The sequence below is a fragment of the Vidua chalybeata genome, chromosome 12 (genome assembly GCF_026979565.1).
Source record: "Vidua chalybeata isolate OUT-0048 chromosome 12, bVidCha1 merged haplotype, whole genome shotgun sequence".
Lineage (NCBI taxonomy): Eukaryota > Metazoa > Chordata > Aves > Passeriformes > Viduidae > Vidua > Vidua chalybeata.
In genome coordinates this window covers 20,045,575-20,064,835 of record NC_071541.1, presented here as the reverse complement: position 1 = coordinate 20,064,835, position 19,261 = coordinate 20,045,575, and the positions used below count along the sequence as shown (strand labels likewise).

Sequence of the window (19,261 nt, the reverse complement as noted above, 5' to 3'; positions counted from 1 at the left end):
TTTCAGAGGGCTCCTGGGCAGTTCTCCATCAAACAACAGCCTTGAAGAGGCAACACCCACACAGTCCCTGCTGGCACCGGGGTCAGGGGTGGCAGGGAATGCCCCTCACCATGCAGGAACTCCTGACAGGAACTGAGATTTCTGCTGGAACAGAGTCCTCGTTTTCTTTTAATCAGAGGTAGCATCAAAAAACAAGGAAGTCTCTAAGGCAGATAATAATTTGTAAAGTAGCAGCTTTATTTGTAATGAATTAGTGTGTGCAACAATTTTGCTAGTTTGTCCAAAATTCTGTGTTCCATTGCATTCAGACTTTAATTAGTTCTAGGGCATTACACCATCAGAACTCTGCCATATTTCACACTTGCAGCAGTTTTCAGCTACATCTAAGAGGCAGGTTTTAATAACTCATTTGCTAAATCAGAATATATGAACAATTTAAAGACAGATGAATTCTCTAAACAGAGGAGATGACCCTCCAAGAGTTGTTCTGCTGAAGAAACACGTGCAGATGATGTTTTTACTACTGTGAAATGAATAAATCTGATTCAGGGATCTAATTAGCTATTGTAATGCCTCACAGACACTAGTCTTTATCACAGAGAGAGGAAATTAGGAGCATATGCTTTTCTTCTTTCTTCTCTGTGCTCTCTACCTACTTAAAAAAAGCCATTCAAAAAATACCAAACAACACAGACCAGCAGTAGGGACAGAGCGCACAGAGGAAAGACAGAGAAATCACCAATTGACATAATTTATGTTTTCCCTAAATCAAGCAAGAGAAGCCTCCTTACGCCTGCTCCTGAAGAGCCTTGTGAGTACTGTAAAGCAGAGACTGAAGGCCATCAGGAATCACAGTGCATTGTGTTATCTCACTGTATTCTAGAGCAGAGATGCTGGAGGATTAATGGCAATTTCCTCCTCTCTCCTGGATTTACACACAGTCACTTTTTTTTTAGGAAATGCTGGGAAGAAAAGCTGGATTCTTTCTGTACCATCAATTTGAAATTTAGGAACATAACTTGCCCCAGCTATTACAGAATCACAGAATCATTAAGGCTGGAAAAGGCCTCCAAGATCACCAAGTCAAACAGTTGATCCAGCCCCACCATGTTCACCACTAATCCATGTCCCCAAGTGCCACATCCACATGGTTTTTTTGGGCACATCCAGGGATGGGGACTGCACCCCTGCCCTCATTTGCAGGGCATGCAGGGCAAAGGCTGCAGCCAGGATGGCTGTGCTGCTCAGGGCTGACTGCTGCCTTGTGGGATTCAGGGAGACTCTGGCATGGTGGTCCCCCTAAAAACAACATCAGGGTAACCACACACCAGGTGGTGCAACCACACCCAGCCCAGGTGGCCTGGCTGAGAAAGGACTGATCAAAAGCAGCTGCAGAACTGTGTCTGCACAGAACTGAGAGGGACAGGACTTTCGGAGGTTCTTTTTTAAGAACTGAAATATCCCAGGCTGTAACAGGACAACAAAGAAGCACTGCTTTGCCCTGAACTTACAAAACACAGTATTTGGAAGCTTCTCAATTTCCTCAGTTGCACACATGAACGGTTCCTTCCAAATCTGCTACTTCCAAATCTTCTCCACCTTTCCACTGGCCACGCATGGTCTGGATAGTCCAGGGGGTAAAACCATGACGGGACATGAAGGATAATGAAGAGCAAAAAGGTGAATGCAGAAATATCTGTGGAAATGGGATCTAGCTGTACCAAAGCACATTTTATTAATCTGTCATCCTTCCTTTATTCCAAGGGAAGGTAGGTAAAAATCACTGGGGTATCACCACTAAGCAAACTGCTGCTTTGTCATTTATCTTTTTTCTTTCCCCCACTGTCATTTTAGGATTTCCTATCTTATGTAACTTGGAACACGAGGAATTGGAGAACACCCAGCCAACCTTGCCTTGGGCACCAGGGACTGAGCTTCCCAGCCCTTGGTGCCTCATGTGCTCATTTACAAACAAATGCTAACAAGCACTGAAATCTGCTATTCTGAGTCAGTAACTCCCTAAATACACTGGAACAAATACAAATCAGGATCAAGCTGCATGCCAGCCTATATGAATATTTCATATACTCATTCTCCTCAGAATTCTTTTCACACAGTGAGAATCTAACCTAAACACCCTCACAAGTGGATGTAAGGGGAAGACCATGAACAGAACATCCCTACAAAGAACATCCACTTGGTGCTACTCTTGTGAGCCCCCAAACCCAGCATTCCCCATTTGCTGCAGATCACTTTCAGGGAGGTACTACAAAAACCACCGAGGTATTGTGGTCTTGACTGACAGGATGAGTTTAAAAAGTAACTAAAACCCACTCTCTCCAGAGTGGAAGCCAGTGAATCCCATCTGCAGCTAAAACCAGTTGCTGAGCATACCAAGAGAAACTCCATGGAGCAATGAGACATCAGGATCCTGCAGCACAAACAAATCCCAGAGCTGTAGGGACAGCAAATTCCCATTCCTCAAACACATTTAGGAATCTGGAAGTAACTCCAAACATCTCTTTAGAAGTGAAATAGATTTTTCCCCTGGGAGAGCCCCCACCCAGCCCCAGGGTGCCCTCACCGACGCAGCGCGTGCCCTCCTCATTGGAGTGGTACCCTCTGCTGCAGCTCAGCATGTTCCTCTGGCACGTGTAGGACCCCACGGTGTTGATGCAGTTGAATCCTGGCTTACAGGGCTCAGGGAGAGATGTGCATTCATTGATATCTGGTGAAGAACATGAATAGAGCGGTGAGAGATGCTATTTAACCCTTCTGGTCTGCTTTCTTCCAACTGTCACTTTTTTTTCTTCACTTCAATTTCTTGTGCTACAAAGATAAAGCTGATGCAGGTCTGCTGTGGGGATAGTTCTAAATTCAACATGCAAGTATTTGCATTTTTAAATGGACAGCAGCATTGACATTAAGCTCACAGCAGGGTTTGCAGAAAACTCCATATCCAAGGGGTCAATGCACAGCTCCTGAGAGGCCCAGGAGCTGCAGCACAGGGCACAGACTCTCCTGCTCACACTCACCCACACAGTTGCCCTCAGGGTCTTGCAGGAACCCATCCATGCAGCGCTGCTTTGACTCGCAGTAGAAGGAGCCCTCTGTGTTCTGACAAACAAAGTTCACCTTGCAGCTGTGAGTTCCTCTCGCGCACTCATCGATATCTGTTCAGCACATCAAAACACCACACGGGGGTTGAGTTCAGCTCTATCTTTTAGTGGCCTTCACGGCCAGCTAACCTCCAGAAAGGAAATTAACAGGTATTATTTCAACAGACAAGTGTTACCAATGGGAAATCTGAGGGTTAAGTGTGTGTGCTTCTGGATGTCACTTCAGGATTTGTCAGGTTCTGCAGCAAATTTGATTCAGGTCCCTACTGCCCCATTCACAGCATCTCTTGCAACCCACAAAATACCAAAATATCTGCAGTTTTTTTACAGGCTACTGTAAAACAGTTTGTAAATATTATAATCCTCTATAATCTAATTTCAAGACTAGAAAGTAAATTAGATTAATAATAAAGGTTAGAAATAATCTATAATTAGACAACAGAACAAGACATTCACAAAACAGCCTCTTCAAGTAAACCAAGCTTTATTTATGACAGCTGTTTATAAAGGGAGATTTCTGATAATTTCTATTTTATAACTTTATGTTCTATGTCAAAAGCTTAGCTCTTTCCTTAGGCATCTCTTATTGCAGCTGTCAGGACACTGTAAAACTTGTAGGTGCAAATAACAGTGAGTTTTGCCCTGAAAGCAGGGCACGTGTGTCTTTGCACATTCCTCTGCTGCTGTGAGCACTGATGTTCCCTTCTTTGTTAGACACAGACAGGGAGGATGAAGATTAACTTCTTAACCCATTCCAAATGGTTACATGTAAATGTAAAATGTAAGTAACTGCTGACAAGGATTCTGAACACAGGAAGGACAGGGCTGTCAGCCCTGTGATCATTCAGGCTGGGAATTTTTGCTGGAATCGCCAGCAAACCGCATCAGCTGAGCCAGGCAGAGGAGCTAAGGGGGATTCCTCCATCAGGGAGATGTCAAATCCTAATTCAGAAGGTTTCATCCATGTTGTAAGTAATTTATAGTTATCCCTGGAAACCATTTCAAATGAGTGAATGTGCAGGAGGAGCCTGCGAAGCCCAACACTTCCATGATGAACTGCAGCGCTGGTATCACAGAGCAGCAACACCAGAATGCTCTGCAATCCCTTCCCTTCCCTCTGTGTGAGAGCTGAGAACACTTTCCTTACCCACACACTCGCCGTCCTTCAGCTCGTGGCCAGGCTGGCAGCTCAGCTCCTGCAGGCAGCGGAAGGAACCCATGGTGTTGACACAGTGCTCTCTCCTCTGGCAGGTGTGTCTCTCTGTCACACACTCGTTGATGTCTGTGAGAAAGAGGGAACCAATCAGTGCCACAGGGTGCCAAGGCATCTCCCTCCTCCTGCTCTTCTGGAAGGAGCAGAAAGCTCAAATGAAGGGCACTCAACACAGGCTTTGTTACAGTGCTCTGATGGAAGATGTTTTTAGTCGAGGGTCTTTAGTTAGCGCAGAGTGACTGAAGAGACACAAATCACAGGGGGATTTCCTCCTCCTCCCCTCTTCCCAAACACCAAGGGGATGGTGCAGGCACTGGGGGCAGGGATGGGCAGAACTGAGCAAAGGCAAAGGATTGATGAGGTGGTGAAGGGATGGGAACTCTTGTACAAGGGAATGAGAAAGGGATTAATGCCCATTGCTCCTCACCAGACCTCCACAGCTCAGGCCACTGAGCAGCCCCGCTGCCACAGGCCAGGCTGCCAGGGGCTGCTGGGGTGGCACTGCCCCAGGGATGGGAGCTGAGACTGCCTGCTGAGCTGGATCATGCTGGCACCTATTCCCTAAGGAATACATCACTGGGACTGGATATGCAGGAAATCATGGAGACAGCTCTACCAAGTTTGTAAATTTGTATTTAGAGCTTTAAAGAGATTTGATTTCAGCAAGTGGAGTAGTGAAAAAGTCCTTTTTAAGAAATCACTTGAACACAAGATTGCAGAGCATGGGACAATTAGGGAAGGAATATGAAACACCTTTAAAATTACACGTTTTGATAGGCTTGGATGAAATAATCTAAAATTCAGGTTTTGCTTATGTTAATAATGAAAGCTGGAATAGCATGATGAGCAAATACTGAGAAGAAACAAAAAGGGGCGGAGACTGGGAAGAAAAATTTCCTTGCCAACCTCCACAAAACCTCACACATTCCCAGTTCTATATAAAGCTAAGAATTGCTAGAGCTAACAAAAGCCAAATGTGACCAGAACCATTACCAGTCCTCTGGCTGCTCTGTGCGTTAAGCCGTTTTCATACTACACAATAAAGCAAGTATTGTTTAAATCAGATTTTCATTTTGGCTGTAGAACCTCCTTCTCAGATAAGTACATCAGATATATGACTTCCCCTGTGGAGCATGAGAACAGGAAAAGCCATTTGAAAAGATTTTTGTATTTAAAAATGTGACAGCTGGTTTTCTAGCAAAGAAATGAGGAGAAGCACCAAAACTCTTCAGTTCCTGGTGGGTTCAGAAAACTGGTGATGTGCACTGAGTTTTGCAAGACCTGCATTAGCTTGGTTGCATTCCACTCCTCACTTACTCACTTACTCCTATTTTCCTGGGGTTTTTTTTGGTGTTTTTTTTTTTTTTTTTCTTCTCTCTGTTTGCCATTGCCACTCTCCACATGCTCTGGGCTTACTTTCTAAAGCAGTTGGTTAATCCACAGCAAGGTCCTGGCCATCACCTGGATCTCTTTCTACCTGTCCCACACAAAGTTTGAGATCCTCCACTGAGGGGCAGGTTCTTGCCTGCCCCAAAGTTCCTACAGGGTTATGTTTCCCTAATGCCTGTGCACTTTCCCAGTTTCTATTAATTAGTATTATCACAAGTGAAGTAGAGTATTTTCACAAGTGATCTTGTGGGGGTAGTAAAACCCCCCTCACATGCAGGGAGATGAATACAAGGTGCTGTGGTAGATCTCTCTCACCTACTTAGACTTAGTTCTTTAATGACTTTGATTTTTTTTTAAATTTATTTTAGAGAAAACCAGCAATGGATGGCCACTTAACAGCACCTAAAGCACTGCAAGACTTTCTGCTGGCAGTACCACAGATCTGAGAGTATCTGTTCTTGCAAACTACAAAACAGCTCTCACATAAACAAACTGACAGCATCACACTGCAGCTCATGAGCTTGAGTCAGTCCAACATGATGTCAAATGAGAAAGTATGTTTGTCTGACATATGAACCAAAGAGGGTAGGAGAAATTCCATTTGATCAGCAGGTGGAATATTAAGTAACAGGCATTAAAAAAAGGTGGTGATTTCACAGAGGGAAAAAAATCTATTATGATTTCATGTTTTGTCTATATTTTTGATTCAATTTTCAAAACTTTTGAGTGCTTGAAAAAATATGCAGAACTGGCTGGAAGACATTTGAGAAAATTAAAATTATGGAAACTGGCAGATTACAATGCAGAATTCTTGCTTTCAATGGAAGTTTTGTGCCCATGAGACACTGACAAGCTCTACAGGCTGACTGTGAGCTGGGCTGAGCTGCAAGGCTTAAACCCTGAGCCATGGCCAAGCAAAGCTCTGCTCTGCGTGTCCAGAGCCAGGGCAGGAAACTCTGGCTGTGCCATCAGGCCAGCTGCCAGCCCACCACAGTCCCCTGGTCAGTTTATCATGCAAACATGCTGAGTTTTATTCATTTTTCTAAACGAATTCCTAAATTTACCCTAGAATCCAGAGTGCCCATGACCTGTCTCCCTCCAGTCCTGGAAGCCAACTCCACAAATCAGTAAGATGCTTGACAGAGCACTAGGAATAACAGGAGTTATGTTTTCAGTCTCAAACACAGTTAATTCCAATTCTAGACCAGCTGTGGTATTCATCCAACCCAATTAAGGCTGTGAAGGAGGGTAAGATGATATTTTCTTTAAAAAACAGGGAAAAGAGGAAAAATAACTCAGTACTATACTGAAAACAAGTCACACAGTTAATTTTTGAGGAATTTACTCAGTCTGTGTGTGTGGCAGCAACATTCCTCACTTTATGTCAGAAAACAGAATGAAATGTAATCATGTAATAACTCTTTTTTTTTCCGCAGAACTGTTGCTGAAAACAGGGACACACATGATCCCTGAGCACATCTGCTGCACCCAAGAGCTGGCATTTCTGCCATCAACATTTTACCTACTGCCATTTATTTCAAGATGCACTTTGTCATCAAAAACTCATTTTGAAGCACCTTCCATTAAAAAAGTGAAATGCAGACTTTTCTTGTGCTGCATCTGCAGTTTCTCATTATTTTTTCCTCTTCAAATCACCTCAGCTCTGTTTTATGGGACACATCTGTGCAATGCAGGCACTTTGTTATTTTGCAACCACCCACCCTGTGGGTCCAGGAATAAAGAGACCATGTCCTGCTCCCTGTCAGGAGGGAACTGAGGTGGGAGTAGCAAAGACAGGAGCAGAGCTGTCAGTGTGCAGTGCGTGGTGGGAATGACTGCCTGAAAGTCACCAGAAAAGCAACACACAGCCTGGCTCCTTATCTCTGGAGAACATGGAGCTTCCAGCCCAAAGGCATTTCGGTGTCTGCTCCCAAAGACTCACAGAGGGGCTGTGTGAGAGCTGTTTAAACAGCTGGGGACTCCTCTCTGTGCATGGCTGGCTTTTGGGAATCCTGGGTGTCTGCTCCTGAATGCACCTGGAGTTATAATGCCCCACCTCTGACCAAAGGAAACTCCACAGATCAAAGATTATCAGCTGCTTTGTGGCTGTGCAAAGATTGTTCCTCCTGTCCCTAAAACATGAAAAGAGGAACACTGCTAAACCAACAAGAATTTGCAAGCTGATTACCAAAGGTTTTCTCCTGGTGTTTGGATAGCTCAAGGTGAAAACTGTTAGGCTGGAAAAGGATACCCCAGGAGAACGAGGCAGAGAGCAAAACACAAACCACAGTGTATTCCTGTGGCTTTCCCCTTGGACTACAAAAGTAGGAAAAAATGTTAAACACGGCAAATGTTCTGGTGGCACCACACACGGAGCAGAGCTGGATGGGAGAAGGGAGCACACAAAAAAAAGGAAGAACATTTCCCAAGTTTTTTAGGTTATTTAAAGGGATACCTGTAAAAACTGCCCTGCATTAGAGGAACACAGAAGTCTGGTGTTCAGGGAGGGAGAAGGGCTTCACAAATGGGAGTTGTGTCTTTGCTTTCATGAGCAGTGCCTGAGGTTTATCTGGTATCAGCCATAATAAAACTGTTCTAATGTCAAGGGACAGAGGGAGAACGTGAGTCAAAGGAAGCACTTGGCACCTGCCACAGCAGCTCCTGCCAAAGCTGCAGACACACAGGCACTGGCTTGGTTTCAGAACACTCCTGGAATAGGTGAAAAAGGACAGATCCATCCTTCCTGCACAGTCCAGGGAAAACATCAGGGGGTTCAGTGGCAAGAGTCAGGAGCAGAGCTGGAGGAGGGGTCCATTCCTGGAGCTGCCAGGCTCCCAGGCAGGAGTGTGGGCACCTCCAGCAACAGCTTCAGCTGAGGCTGAGCTGTCACATAAAGGCCTCCTTCCTTCCAGTGCTTCTCTCTAAGCCATTTCATTTAAACCAAATAATTTCATTCGTTTCCCATTCTTACCAGTACCTCTGATTTCAAAATCAGTAATAACAACAACTAAAAATAAAAATCCAGTGTCAAATTTAAGGAACACCCAAAGGGTGGTAAATCACAGTTCTTCTCTGGACTCTGACACTCCTGAAGTTTTCCTGTTCATGCCCAAATGCCACATGCTGCTTATTAACCAAATAGGATCTTAGAGCTTTAAAGACAGGAACAAAACTGAAGCTGTGGTGGTCAGAAAAACAGTGTTATAAACAAAGGGAGGAGGACAGGGTGGAAGAGAGCACTGTATTCACACAGGACGTTACAGTCACGGGCACTGATGCTTTCATGGATGACTGGAGGTCTCCAGGTGCTCCATTTTTCCAGGCAATGCTGCTGCTGCCTCCTAACCCAACCTTTAGAAAAGTACCCAAAAAAGAAATTATTTCACATAAGCTGAGGTCCTGGCTGCTGGAAGCAAACTAAATCCTCATAAATACACTTGTAAAAATTGATCAGTTTCTTACATGAAGTCAAACAGCAGGGATGATCCAGCAGAATTATGATGCATCCTTGACTTTTACACAAAGAAATTTATGCCAGAATCAACAAAGGACTCATGTGAATTTTAAAATGCCCTCCCTTTGGTTTGGATCTTTTCCAGTGCCGGACTCACACGGATTCTTGAGCTGTATTTCTGAAGTTTTATTGTTTGGTGGTGTCTAGAACTTGGCAGTATTGAACTGTGAAGAGATATCAGCTGCTCTGATCCCTGGGATCAGTCTGCAGCCACCAGAGCTGCTGTGCTCACCACACCTGTGGGCTTGGGGCTCCTGCTCAGGGTTATCTGCACCCTGAGATGGCTGGGGACAAACCAAACAGCACACAGCTCATGAGGTGAAGGGCTGAGCAAATGGTGCACACGTGTTTGTGCCGAGTGGCTCTGAGATGTTGGAGGCAGGGATGACCAGGGGCCTGGAGCACGGATGGTGGGGAGGCGCTGCAGAGCATGGAGAGCTGTGATGCTGAGGGGAGCGGCGTGTGTTTCTCGTCTTACCAACACATTTCCTATGCCTGTTGAGAATAAAGCCCTCTGCACACATCCCACTGTGGCTGACACAGGAGAATGATCCCAGTGTGTTCTCACATAATTGTCCGCTGGAACAAGCCTGAGCACCTGTGAGGCACTCATCCAAATCTACAGCAGCAAGGGGCAGCCAAAAGGGAAAAACAGAACTCCATTAGAACAGCTCCTGAAATGAAACAACATTTCTCTCATGCTGGGAATGCTGAGATGAAGTGTGCTGGAGCTCCCACATCAGCACCAGGCCGCAATACATGCAATGTTACACTGAAAATAGGGCTGGAATAAACCCTCGGAGATCATTCAGTCCTTGCTCACACTCTGTACTTTTGTCATTCCAGAAAGAAATATCATTAAGAACAGGCAGGCATTCACACAGAGACAGTGCACACTCCTTGAAAGAAACCTGTTTCAGTGCACCACCACCCTCACCATCAGATCCTGACTTCAACCGAGATTATAAATGTCCCTTGCCAATGTTTAAACTCACTGCTTCCACTGACAAATATAATTTTTTTAATTTCCTGTAGGAAAAAGATTGCCTTGAAATGCCCCTTTTGATGCTGACAATAATTAATCAAATTAGCTCCCGCCACACTTGAGTAAGCAGTGCTTATTGTGAATATTTCATCTGGTGATATTAAAATCCCATTTTCTTCACAGACTGCCTGGAATTTCATGAAAATTATTTGTTATTCAATAAGATCTAAGACTAAGAGTGATGTGGATAATTTCTGAGGAATTCTGAGCACTGGGAGCTCCTGCTTGCATTTCCCTGTTATTGCTCCCTCACTTAGAGATTTATAATTAAGGTATGTCACAGGGCATGGCTTCTGACCCCAAAGCCCTCCGTGGGCAAACATATCCCTTGTCACTACTCAAGAATGTCCATTTAAAATTTCTGTAATGTGAGTGGTGAGGATGCAGCTTTGGAATTCACTGCTCATCGCTGGGCAGGCCAGAGCTCCAGCAGCAAGTGAACACCTGGAGCTGGCCCAGTTCCCATGGCACATCCTGCCTCAGCTGTGAAGCCTCCCTGAGTTCAGGTTTCCAAGGCAAGAGGAGCTAAAAGCAAACAGAGCAGATGCCAGGGCAGAGCTGTGCCCTGAAGGTGCCCAGGACAGCAAAGGTGCCCGTGTCTTGCTTGCTGCTTCTGTTCCCAGCCAGAGTGCTGCGTGTCCACAGCTGTGCACACAGAGCCTGGCAAGGAACCTGAGCGGGAAGAGAAACCAGAAGGGCTGAAAAAAAGCCTGCAATGTCAGAGGGAAAAAGCAGCAGCCCAGGCTTGCCTCCACCTCGCCAAGTAACAGCCACACTGTGCTTCAGGAGGTATCTGTGAGGCAGAACTGGGATTCCTTCTGCCAAATGGTCTCTCTGATGGCACTGCAATTCCCAGTTCTGAAAATGAGGAACACACAGGGGTGTGAGGTACATGACCATTGAACCATGTCTCTGTGGGAAGCCCAAAGCACTCACCTTCACAGGAAACCCCATCAGCCATGAGTGTGTACCCAGCCATGCAGGAACACACAGCATCTCCTTCCACGATGTTGCACAGGTGCTTGCAGGGGCCGTTATCTGCACAACACAAAATTGCACAGCACATCAGGACCCCCAGCACAGATCAGCTGCAGTTCCACAGTGCCAGACCAGCCAGCCACAATTCCTGCTCAAGCAAGGGGAATCAGCCTGGAACCAACCTGTCCAGGCAGCCCTAAGCACTGCTTCCAACCCTCCTGCTGCACACAGACACACCTGGCCCCTCCTACCTGCACTGCTCACATCACCCTGCACTGCTGCACTGCCACCCCAGCCTGAGGAGCAGGTGGGGAATAACCCTAAAAGCAGAGCAGCCTCAGATTTATCCCTCGGGTTTCCCCTGACAATTCCTCAGCCTTGTGCCATGGTAACAGATTAAAGCTGTGCACTGAAATCAGACTGGAGAAGGGATGAGTGGAGTTTTACTCTGTCTCTAAACATTCCTCTGCAGCTGACACCTCCAACGTACCTTTGCACTTGTCCTGCTCTTCCTGCAAGGACACCACGAGGATGGGCTGGGAGGGAGAAGCTACTGGAGGGATGGTGGCTTCGGCTTCCAGCCTGGTCATCTGTCCTCTGTCAGGATCTGCAAGGCAAGGGAGGATAAGGGACAGCACCACCCCTACCAGAAGCCCCACAGCAAGGGATGATCCCATTCATCCCACTCCATCATGGTTTAGAGGAGAAAACAAATATCATGGACACAGATCAGAGAGCCTGACTGACAATAACTTCTGTAAAGTACTGCAATATCTGAATAAACTACAAAGTGCTAATTTCGTTTTTTTAAACATTTGCTGTATTTTAAATACAGTGGCTGTCTTTCATTTGGTATTTGATGGAAAAAAACAAGCCTTTGACCTTATCCTGTCCATCCTATTTCAACACAGACAAACAACAAACACCTTTATAAGCACAGAGTACTTTGAAATTACTTTTGTACATGACAGCTGCTGTCACATTTTTCACTTGGCTGCCACTAATATTTTCAACAGACACTAATGTTAAAGGTATCACAAAAAAAAAAAAAAGAGCTCTGTTACATGAATAAGAGCATCAGTATCATCAAAACAGATGCTTAAATCCACAGGGCTAAATTGTCCTTTAAGAGGGATGGTCCTGTCCCCACTGAGTTCAAGGGTCACCTGGAGCAAAGTGTGATTCCCAAAACAGTGACAACCTTAAATGACCAAGGGTGACTGCAGTGCAGGTTTGGGGTGTGGGAAGAGTGATTTCCTTAAACAAATGAAGTCAGCACAGACACATAACAGGCTGTGGAACAGAGACAAACAAAAATCACCTGCTTGGGGCACAGCCTGAATGATTTCCCCAAGAATGCCCAGAATGGGCACACAGGGTCAAGGAGAACTGAAAGGCCACTGTGCCACATATGGGTCAGCCAAGCAAAGCCACTGAGGTTCCCAATCCCCTCCCTGACCCTCCCTCAGGCTGGCACAGCAAAGGCAGCACCAGCCCTCCCTGCCCTGGCCCCTGCCATGCACCTTTGAGGTCCCACAGGTGTCCCCTGCCCCTGTCACAATCCCATTCCCCAGGTGAGCTCTGCAAACCCCTCTGCACCCTTGGCCACAGCCCTGAGCACCACAGCTCTGCAGATCTGCAGGACCATGACTTCTCAGATGACAAGATGTTTCACCCAGAACCTCAGTGCTGGGAGAAGAACAGCAAAGCAAAGCAAAACCACAAATCCATTCCAGGTGAGCAATTAGGCCAATTTCTGCAGTGCTAAAATAAGAATTTTTCTTTGCCTCTTTTGGATTAGGTTCCTTTCCCAGAATTTTAATATAAGCAGAGCAGACAGCTGCCACAGGAACAGTCAAACGCATTCTTGAGGTAAATGCTGTAACACCACACTGAGAAGGATGACATACAGAATGCTCATTGTTTGGCTTGGGCAGAGGATTAGAAGCCTAAGGAGTTCTGTCATTGGATGGAAACACTGCTTTTGCTTGTTAAATAACAGAAAGCACTTGTAACTAATATGAGGTCTCAACTTTCTGGGTTATCTGACCTGAAATTGTGCCATTGGAGAACTCCACACATCAAAACAATTACAACACAACAGACTTTCTTTTCCAGACTTCCACCACACTAGACAAATTTGGAGTTTGTTATCACTGAAGGATGTTAATGATTTTTAGATAAAAATCAAAGCTCAGGAAGCAATGCTATCTGTCTGAACTGAGTTAAGTTTATCTAAACTTATCTAAAGAAAACCTAACTGTGAAATACAAAATTACTCTGAGAAGAGCAGGTATTTCTTTAAAAATCTTTACAAATCCCCTTCTGAAAAGTGTAAACACTCTTGATTTGAACATATGAAACACCACCCTTATCCCATACCACCAAACACAAAAATAAGGCATAACTGAGTGTCCTAAATTACCATTTTTCTTTACACTTTACAATTTCTACAGAACATGTCCATGCATCAACACCCATTAAAAAACCTCAGAGAAACTGCAGAGAAACTCAAGAAAAGGTTGGTTGATGAGTGAAGGTATAAAGATACTGCCCTTCATGTCCCTTTTCTCACCTGGAGAGCAGCTGGTGCCATCCTCCTGCAGGGTGAACTCTGGGAAACACGAGCACTTGTAGGAGCCCACAGTGTTGATGCACAGGTGCTGGCAGAGCTCCCCCCCGTAGAGCAGACACTCATCCAGGTCATCTCCAGGCAGGTTATTGGACAGCTCAGCCTCACTGCTGATGGACAATGCTTCGTGGTGATCTTCCCTCTCTGAAACTACAGCAGAACATCTCTGAGAGCTGTTCTGGCGTTGGACTCGACAGAACAGGGTGGGTGGGTGGCCACAAAAATGCCAAGAGAAGTCAGATCTACCCGAAACAGTTACTGCAAGGATAAGGACAAATGAACCCATCCTGGAGATAACACCATTGTGCTGGAGGGCCACCTCCTTCTTCCCTAGGGCTGCAGGGACAGATATTTTACAGAGCCACTGAGAAACAGTCACAAAGGAGGTCACAAGCTCACCTTTCCCATCACTGCCAACCCCATTCCCACTAACACCAGACCTAAGGTACTGTGCTGACCCCCAGCTGAAATTGACCCCACACTGAATTTCAAATTTCAGAAGTTATCCAGTTGTTCTGGAAACTTTCCAACATCACAATTTGTTGGCTTCTCCACTATGAGCATTACCAGCAGCCTGGGATCCACTGAGCAGTGACATGGCTGTCCTTCCTCCTGCCTTTAAACACCAGCCAAAGCTGGAACACCACCTGCTTCCATTCGTGACCAAATCTGACAAGGCTTTCTGTGACATTAAAATTAATCCTTAAGTGAGTTTCTCAGTCAGCTTTTCCTGGACACACAGCGCCAAAGCTCCTTGCTCAGTGAGGTCTCAGGTATACTTAGGGATGAGAAACATCCACACATTCCTTGTTTTCCCCAACCTGCTTTAGGAACAAGGCAGTCTGAGCTAGATCTGAAAGGAAAGCAGCTGTGCCCCTGATGCTCTGCTCTCTCCAGCACCTTCTCACTGAAGGCCCATGTGAGGCAGAGCCCTTGGTTGCAGGGTGTCAGTGACACAAGGACACTCACCCTTCTCGGGAGTCACTGTTGGCATGGGCTCCGGATGCCGCTTGATCTCGGGATGGACAAAGTGATCCCCCCCTTCACAGCAGGACAGCATCACGTGGCTGCAGGGGTAACCCAGGCTGATGTTGGACTCGCAGGTTTTGCCCTCACTCCTCAGGCGCAGGCCCAAGCTGCAGCAATCACAGCATTGCTGCAAGACAGGGAACGTCAGCAACGAGCATTTGGAATGTCAGCCACAAGCATTTGGAAGCACTGAGCGAACTGCCAGGGCAGTGGTGGAGTGTTGCATCCTGGGTTTGGGTTCAGATTAGGGGTTCTGATCTTTGTTAGTTTGCCGGTTCTCTGCCGCTGTGGAGTCCCCACACCCGGAAGTGTTCAAAAAATGTGTGGGTGTGACACTTGAGGACATGGTTTAGTGGTGAACAGGCCAGTGGTACTGGGTTTACAGTTGCACTTGATGGTCTTAGGGGTCTTTTTCCACCTTAAAATTCTATTCTGTGACTTAACACAGCTTCAGGGATGAGCCCACACACACCTGGAACTGATCTGCACTTTCCTAAGCAGTGGAGCATCTGGAAAAAACATTTGGAGTGTGGACAGTTGTAAATATCAAAGCTTTACTTGTGCTTGTTTTTGCCATTCTGCACTAACAGGTCAACTGCAGCCACAACAAATACAAAGTCTGGCTGTGCCAGTGATTTCAGCAGCTCCACGTGCCAGGAAGGAGTGGTGCTGCACATCAGCTCCCCCCAGCTCTTGCTCACAGGCCTTGCTTGTGCGCAGTATGAACAGAAATTATAAACAAAATACCACAGATCTGCACCTCTTTGCATTAGAGCTCAAGCCGTGGCCAGTTTGAAGCCATGCGACAGGAACTGCAAATCGCCTGCACAGACATGAGGGTCAGCAGCATCGCAGCCCTGTCAGGTGCCAGTAAAGACTCTCCTCTCTGCACTACAGCCCTGCAAACCTGCTCTGACCTTTAATTACCTGGCTCTGCTGGACAGCTTCCTGCTGGGACTGGCTGGAGGGAGGCCAGGGTGTCTTTGATGAGTTCTTTGCCTCTTTTTTCCTTCCTCAGAGTATCTAAACGGCAGCTCCACTGACATCTTCATCTCCCACCTCTTGCAGTTTGCTCTGCTGCAGGTGGCAGGCAAAAACTGTGTGCTGCTTTACTCATTCCCAGACAAATCTACTGCACAGTCAGGCCACAAAAGGGCATCAGATAAATGAAACCAAACTCAAAAAGTGGATACCTAACCAAGCAGGGAAGCTGAGGAGCTGAGTCTGCTGCAGAGACCACAGGGGTCACACCTGAGCTGGAGATGCCTTTGTGGATTTGAATTTAGGTGTCCTCTCACCCCTAATTTATTTATTTGTTTGTTCATGTATTTTAGCTATAAATAACATGTTTCACTGACAGAAAAGCAGAGTCTCTTTCCCTCTGCAACTCCTTTGATAGTCACCCACTCACTGAGAGTTTGCAGCCACACTGGAACAGCCTCTCTGAACCCAGAGAGGAGACTCCAGCCTGTTCAAACATTCACCCTGTGAAAAGGGGTCAGACACAGGAAATGAACGTCAGGATTCGAGCTGGCAGCAGGAGCTCCATGGACAGAGCAGTTCCCAGGAGGGAGATCCCTGAGCTGGGCAGGCCACTAAGAGAGGCAGTGTTGAAATGAGTGTGGAGATGGAGAGGGATTACTTTTCATCATTAGAAATCCTAGGTGGGCATTCCCATCAATCCAGAGCCTGTCTCCTGCAGGGAGATGCATCCACTGCCAGCTCAATGCTCACAAACTCTTCTGCTGAGCCCCTTTTTTCAGGACAGCACTGGGGTTTTGTGAGCACTTCACACTCAGCCTGGCATGTTCAGCCAGCACTGATGGCTGCAGCTCACATTTTATGGCCCTGCTTCCTAATCTGAGAAATCCCCAAACACCATAAACAGCAGACATTACTCACATCTGCAAATATGCACAGCCATAAGGAGCTCCCTTCACATGCCCAAATACATTTGTGAAAAAATTACACTACGGGCCTTGAAAAGGGTGAAATATTTTGCACCCTAAATAGGCTAAATTATCTTTTCAAAAGAATTATTTATATATAAAAAAAAGAAGAAACCCAAAACCCTAGCAGCAACAATGAATTGCGGCCATGCTAGAAAAGGAAAAATTCCTCTTGCCATCCTCCCCAAATCCAGAACCCTCAAATTCAAATTTTATGAAAAAAAAATTCTGGTTTCTGCCGTGTTTTTTTTTTTTCATTTGTTTGTTTTAGCTCAGTTTTGTCACCTTCAATATGCAAAATAGAAGTTCAAGATAATACAAGTTTTTTACTGAAGTACTGTAAAATATGCAATATTTGCCTTGAAGACCCTGGCTTCTTTCAGTCATAGTTTGATTCACAATTTATCCCATGTGCAGGCATGACAGAGAGTATTAAATCAGTCATGCATCTTTGGCCTCACATATTTTCCAGGTGAACAAAACTATCTCATTTTCCAGTGGAAAAACCTGTTCGCTGAAAAATTCCTTCTAAAATGCAAAAATTTGAATGACTTGACCTTCTGTTAGCTGCTTTTTTAATTTCCCAGGAAATCTACAACTGATTTAATAGCAAATATGGCCATTTTTACCTTGCAATTGAGAAACCCACCTTGAGGACCATTCTTTGGTTCACAGCTTTCTGCATTTGCTTCAAACCTATCTTAGCTGGAGTTTTATATAATTGGATTTACCATGGTGGAGTCTCCATCCACTAAGAAAAATCCCTAAGCCTGTGCTTTTTGTGTTAAGAGTAAATAACAATTAAAGCACCCTAAGATTAGGCTGATTTAGCCCAGGCTGAACTCCTGGATCTGAAAAACCAGCACTGCCACATTCACCTTGAAGCAGGAGGTGAAAACTTCTAAAATGCCTGAAGACCTACAAGTGTTTGTAACCTAGAGATAAAACCCTGGCTTTTGGCAAGACAGTGTAAATATCTGGCTGGGTTTTGAGGCAATTAATGAATCTTTCCACATTCCAGACAAACTTTTTTGATTTATGCCACAGCATTTACTAGGAGCAGACAGATCAATGGAAACACCACTATGGACTGTCAGCATCTTCTGCCAGATCCCCTCTGAAAGAGTGTTTAATAATAATAAAATTAGAAAACCTTTCCTGTAAAACAAAGCATTAGAAAGCAGTACAAAGAAGGATTATTTTGTATTACACCAGTACATACTGTAATGCCAAAGTAATACGAAGTCTCAACAGTCTCAATATTTACTGATTTTTTTCAAGCAGTAGCTGCAATGACTCAAGAACTAAACAAGCTAAATAGGTGAGCAAAGCTGTTCAATAATTTTACTGTCTCAGAGGGTTTATCTTAAAGGAAAAATCCCATTGGAACTGGCATGAGGAACCATTCCACGAGAGTATTTTTTCACTGGTTTCAGCTCAGCCAGGAATGATGGAGTTCTCCTTCCCCACCTCTGCCTGAGGAATGGCATGTGTAATCAGGCTGACTCCTCAGCCTGGCTCTGCCTGGCATGCAAACAACCCCTGCTGAAAACCTAAGAATAACAATTCTGTCACATTTCAGACATATTAATGGAATGCACAAATTCTCCTTCTACTCTAATGACAGACTTCAGACCCAAATTAGTAATGGTTCTGAAGATGACAAATCAGCACAGCTAATTAACCCTTAAACCCTGCAGTGGATGTCCACATTCCCTGCTTTTCCAGCGAACAATTATCTGCGAGAATCTGCGATGTAAAAGAACAGATAGAACTAATCAAGTTCCTGCTGAGCCCACTGAAGCTGTACTTAAGCTGAGCTATAGCTATGTAAATTATGATCAGAGGGAAATGAATTCTGAAAGGCACTGTTCTGGTGAAAACAGGACAAGCGAGCTGCTGAATCCTCAAACTGGTTCAAATTGGTTTGGCTCCGCTGCTTCTCATAAAGTAAATCTCATTTATCTAAGCAGAGGCTGTGGCTCAGGATTTGTGATTTGTGCTGTCCATTAATGGTTTGCCTTTATTTATGAACAAGAGCTTCCATCATCATCTAAATGCTTGTTCCTCTAGTCCAGTATTGTGAAGACCTGGGAAAGGGGGCAACAATTCAACACTGGAGCCAAGCACCCAGTAATGGGTTTCACATTATATCTTCAATTAAGTTCTGCCCCATCATTTTCTAAATTCTTCTACACTATAGATATAAAAACTAAAATGGACTTTTCAGCTACTTCCAAAACCAGGAAGCAGAAGCAATACAGCCAGTTAGGTCTCCAAAATGGAGATGGAAATTAATTCAAAACAACATTACTGCAAAGTTTTAAAAGGGGCTGCAAACTGAAATGCAAACGGCACCATTTCACTGCCACATTCCTGCAAGTTCATCTTTT

The 19,261-nt window shown here is 45.2% G+C and overlaps 1 protein-coding gene across 6 annotated transcripts in view; it reads right to left on the bottom strand.

Moving 5' to 3' along the window:
- Positions 1–19,261, bottom strand: part of FBLN2 (fibulin 2) — a 92,212-nt gene that overhangs the window by 10,470 nt on the left and 62,481 nt on the right. For all 6 annotated transcript variants that reach the window (XM_053953963.1, XM_053953961.1, XM_053953964.1 and 3 more), the window contains 7 exons: positions 14,860–15,046; positions 13,834–14,040; positions 11,749–11,865; positions 11,217–11,318; positions 4,267–4,401; positions 3,036–3,173; positions 2,585–2,728 (listed from right to left, as the gene is read on the bottom strand). In XM_053953963.1, the coding sequence (XP_053809938.1) occupies positions 2,585–2,728; positions 3,036–3,173; positions 4,267–4,401; positions 11,217–11,318; positions 11,749–11,865; positions 13,834–14,040; positions 14,860–15,046 (1,030 nt within the window). The remainder of the gene's footprint in view (positions 1–2,584; positions 2,729–3,035; positions 3,174–4,266; positions 4,402–11,216; positions 11,319–11,748; positions 11,866–13,833; positions 14,041–14,859; positions 15,047–19,261) is intronic.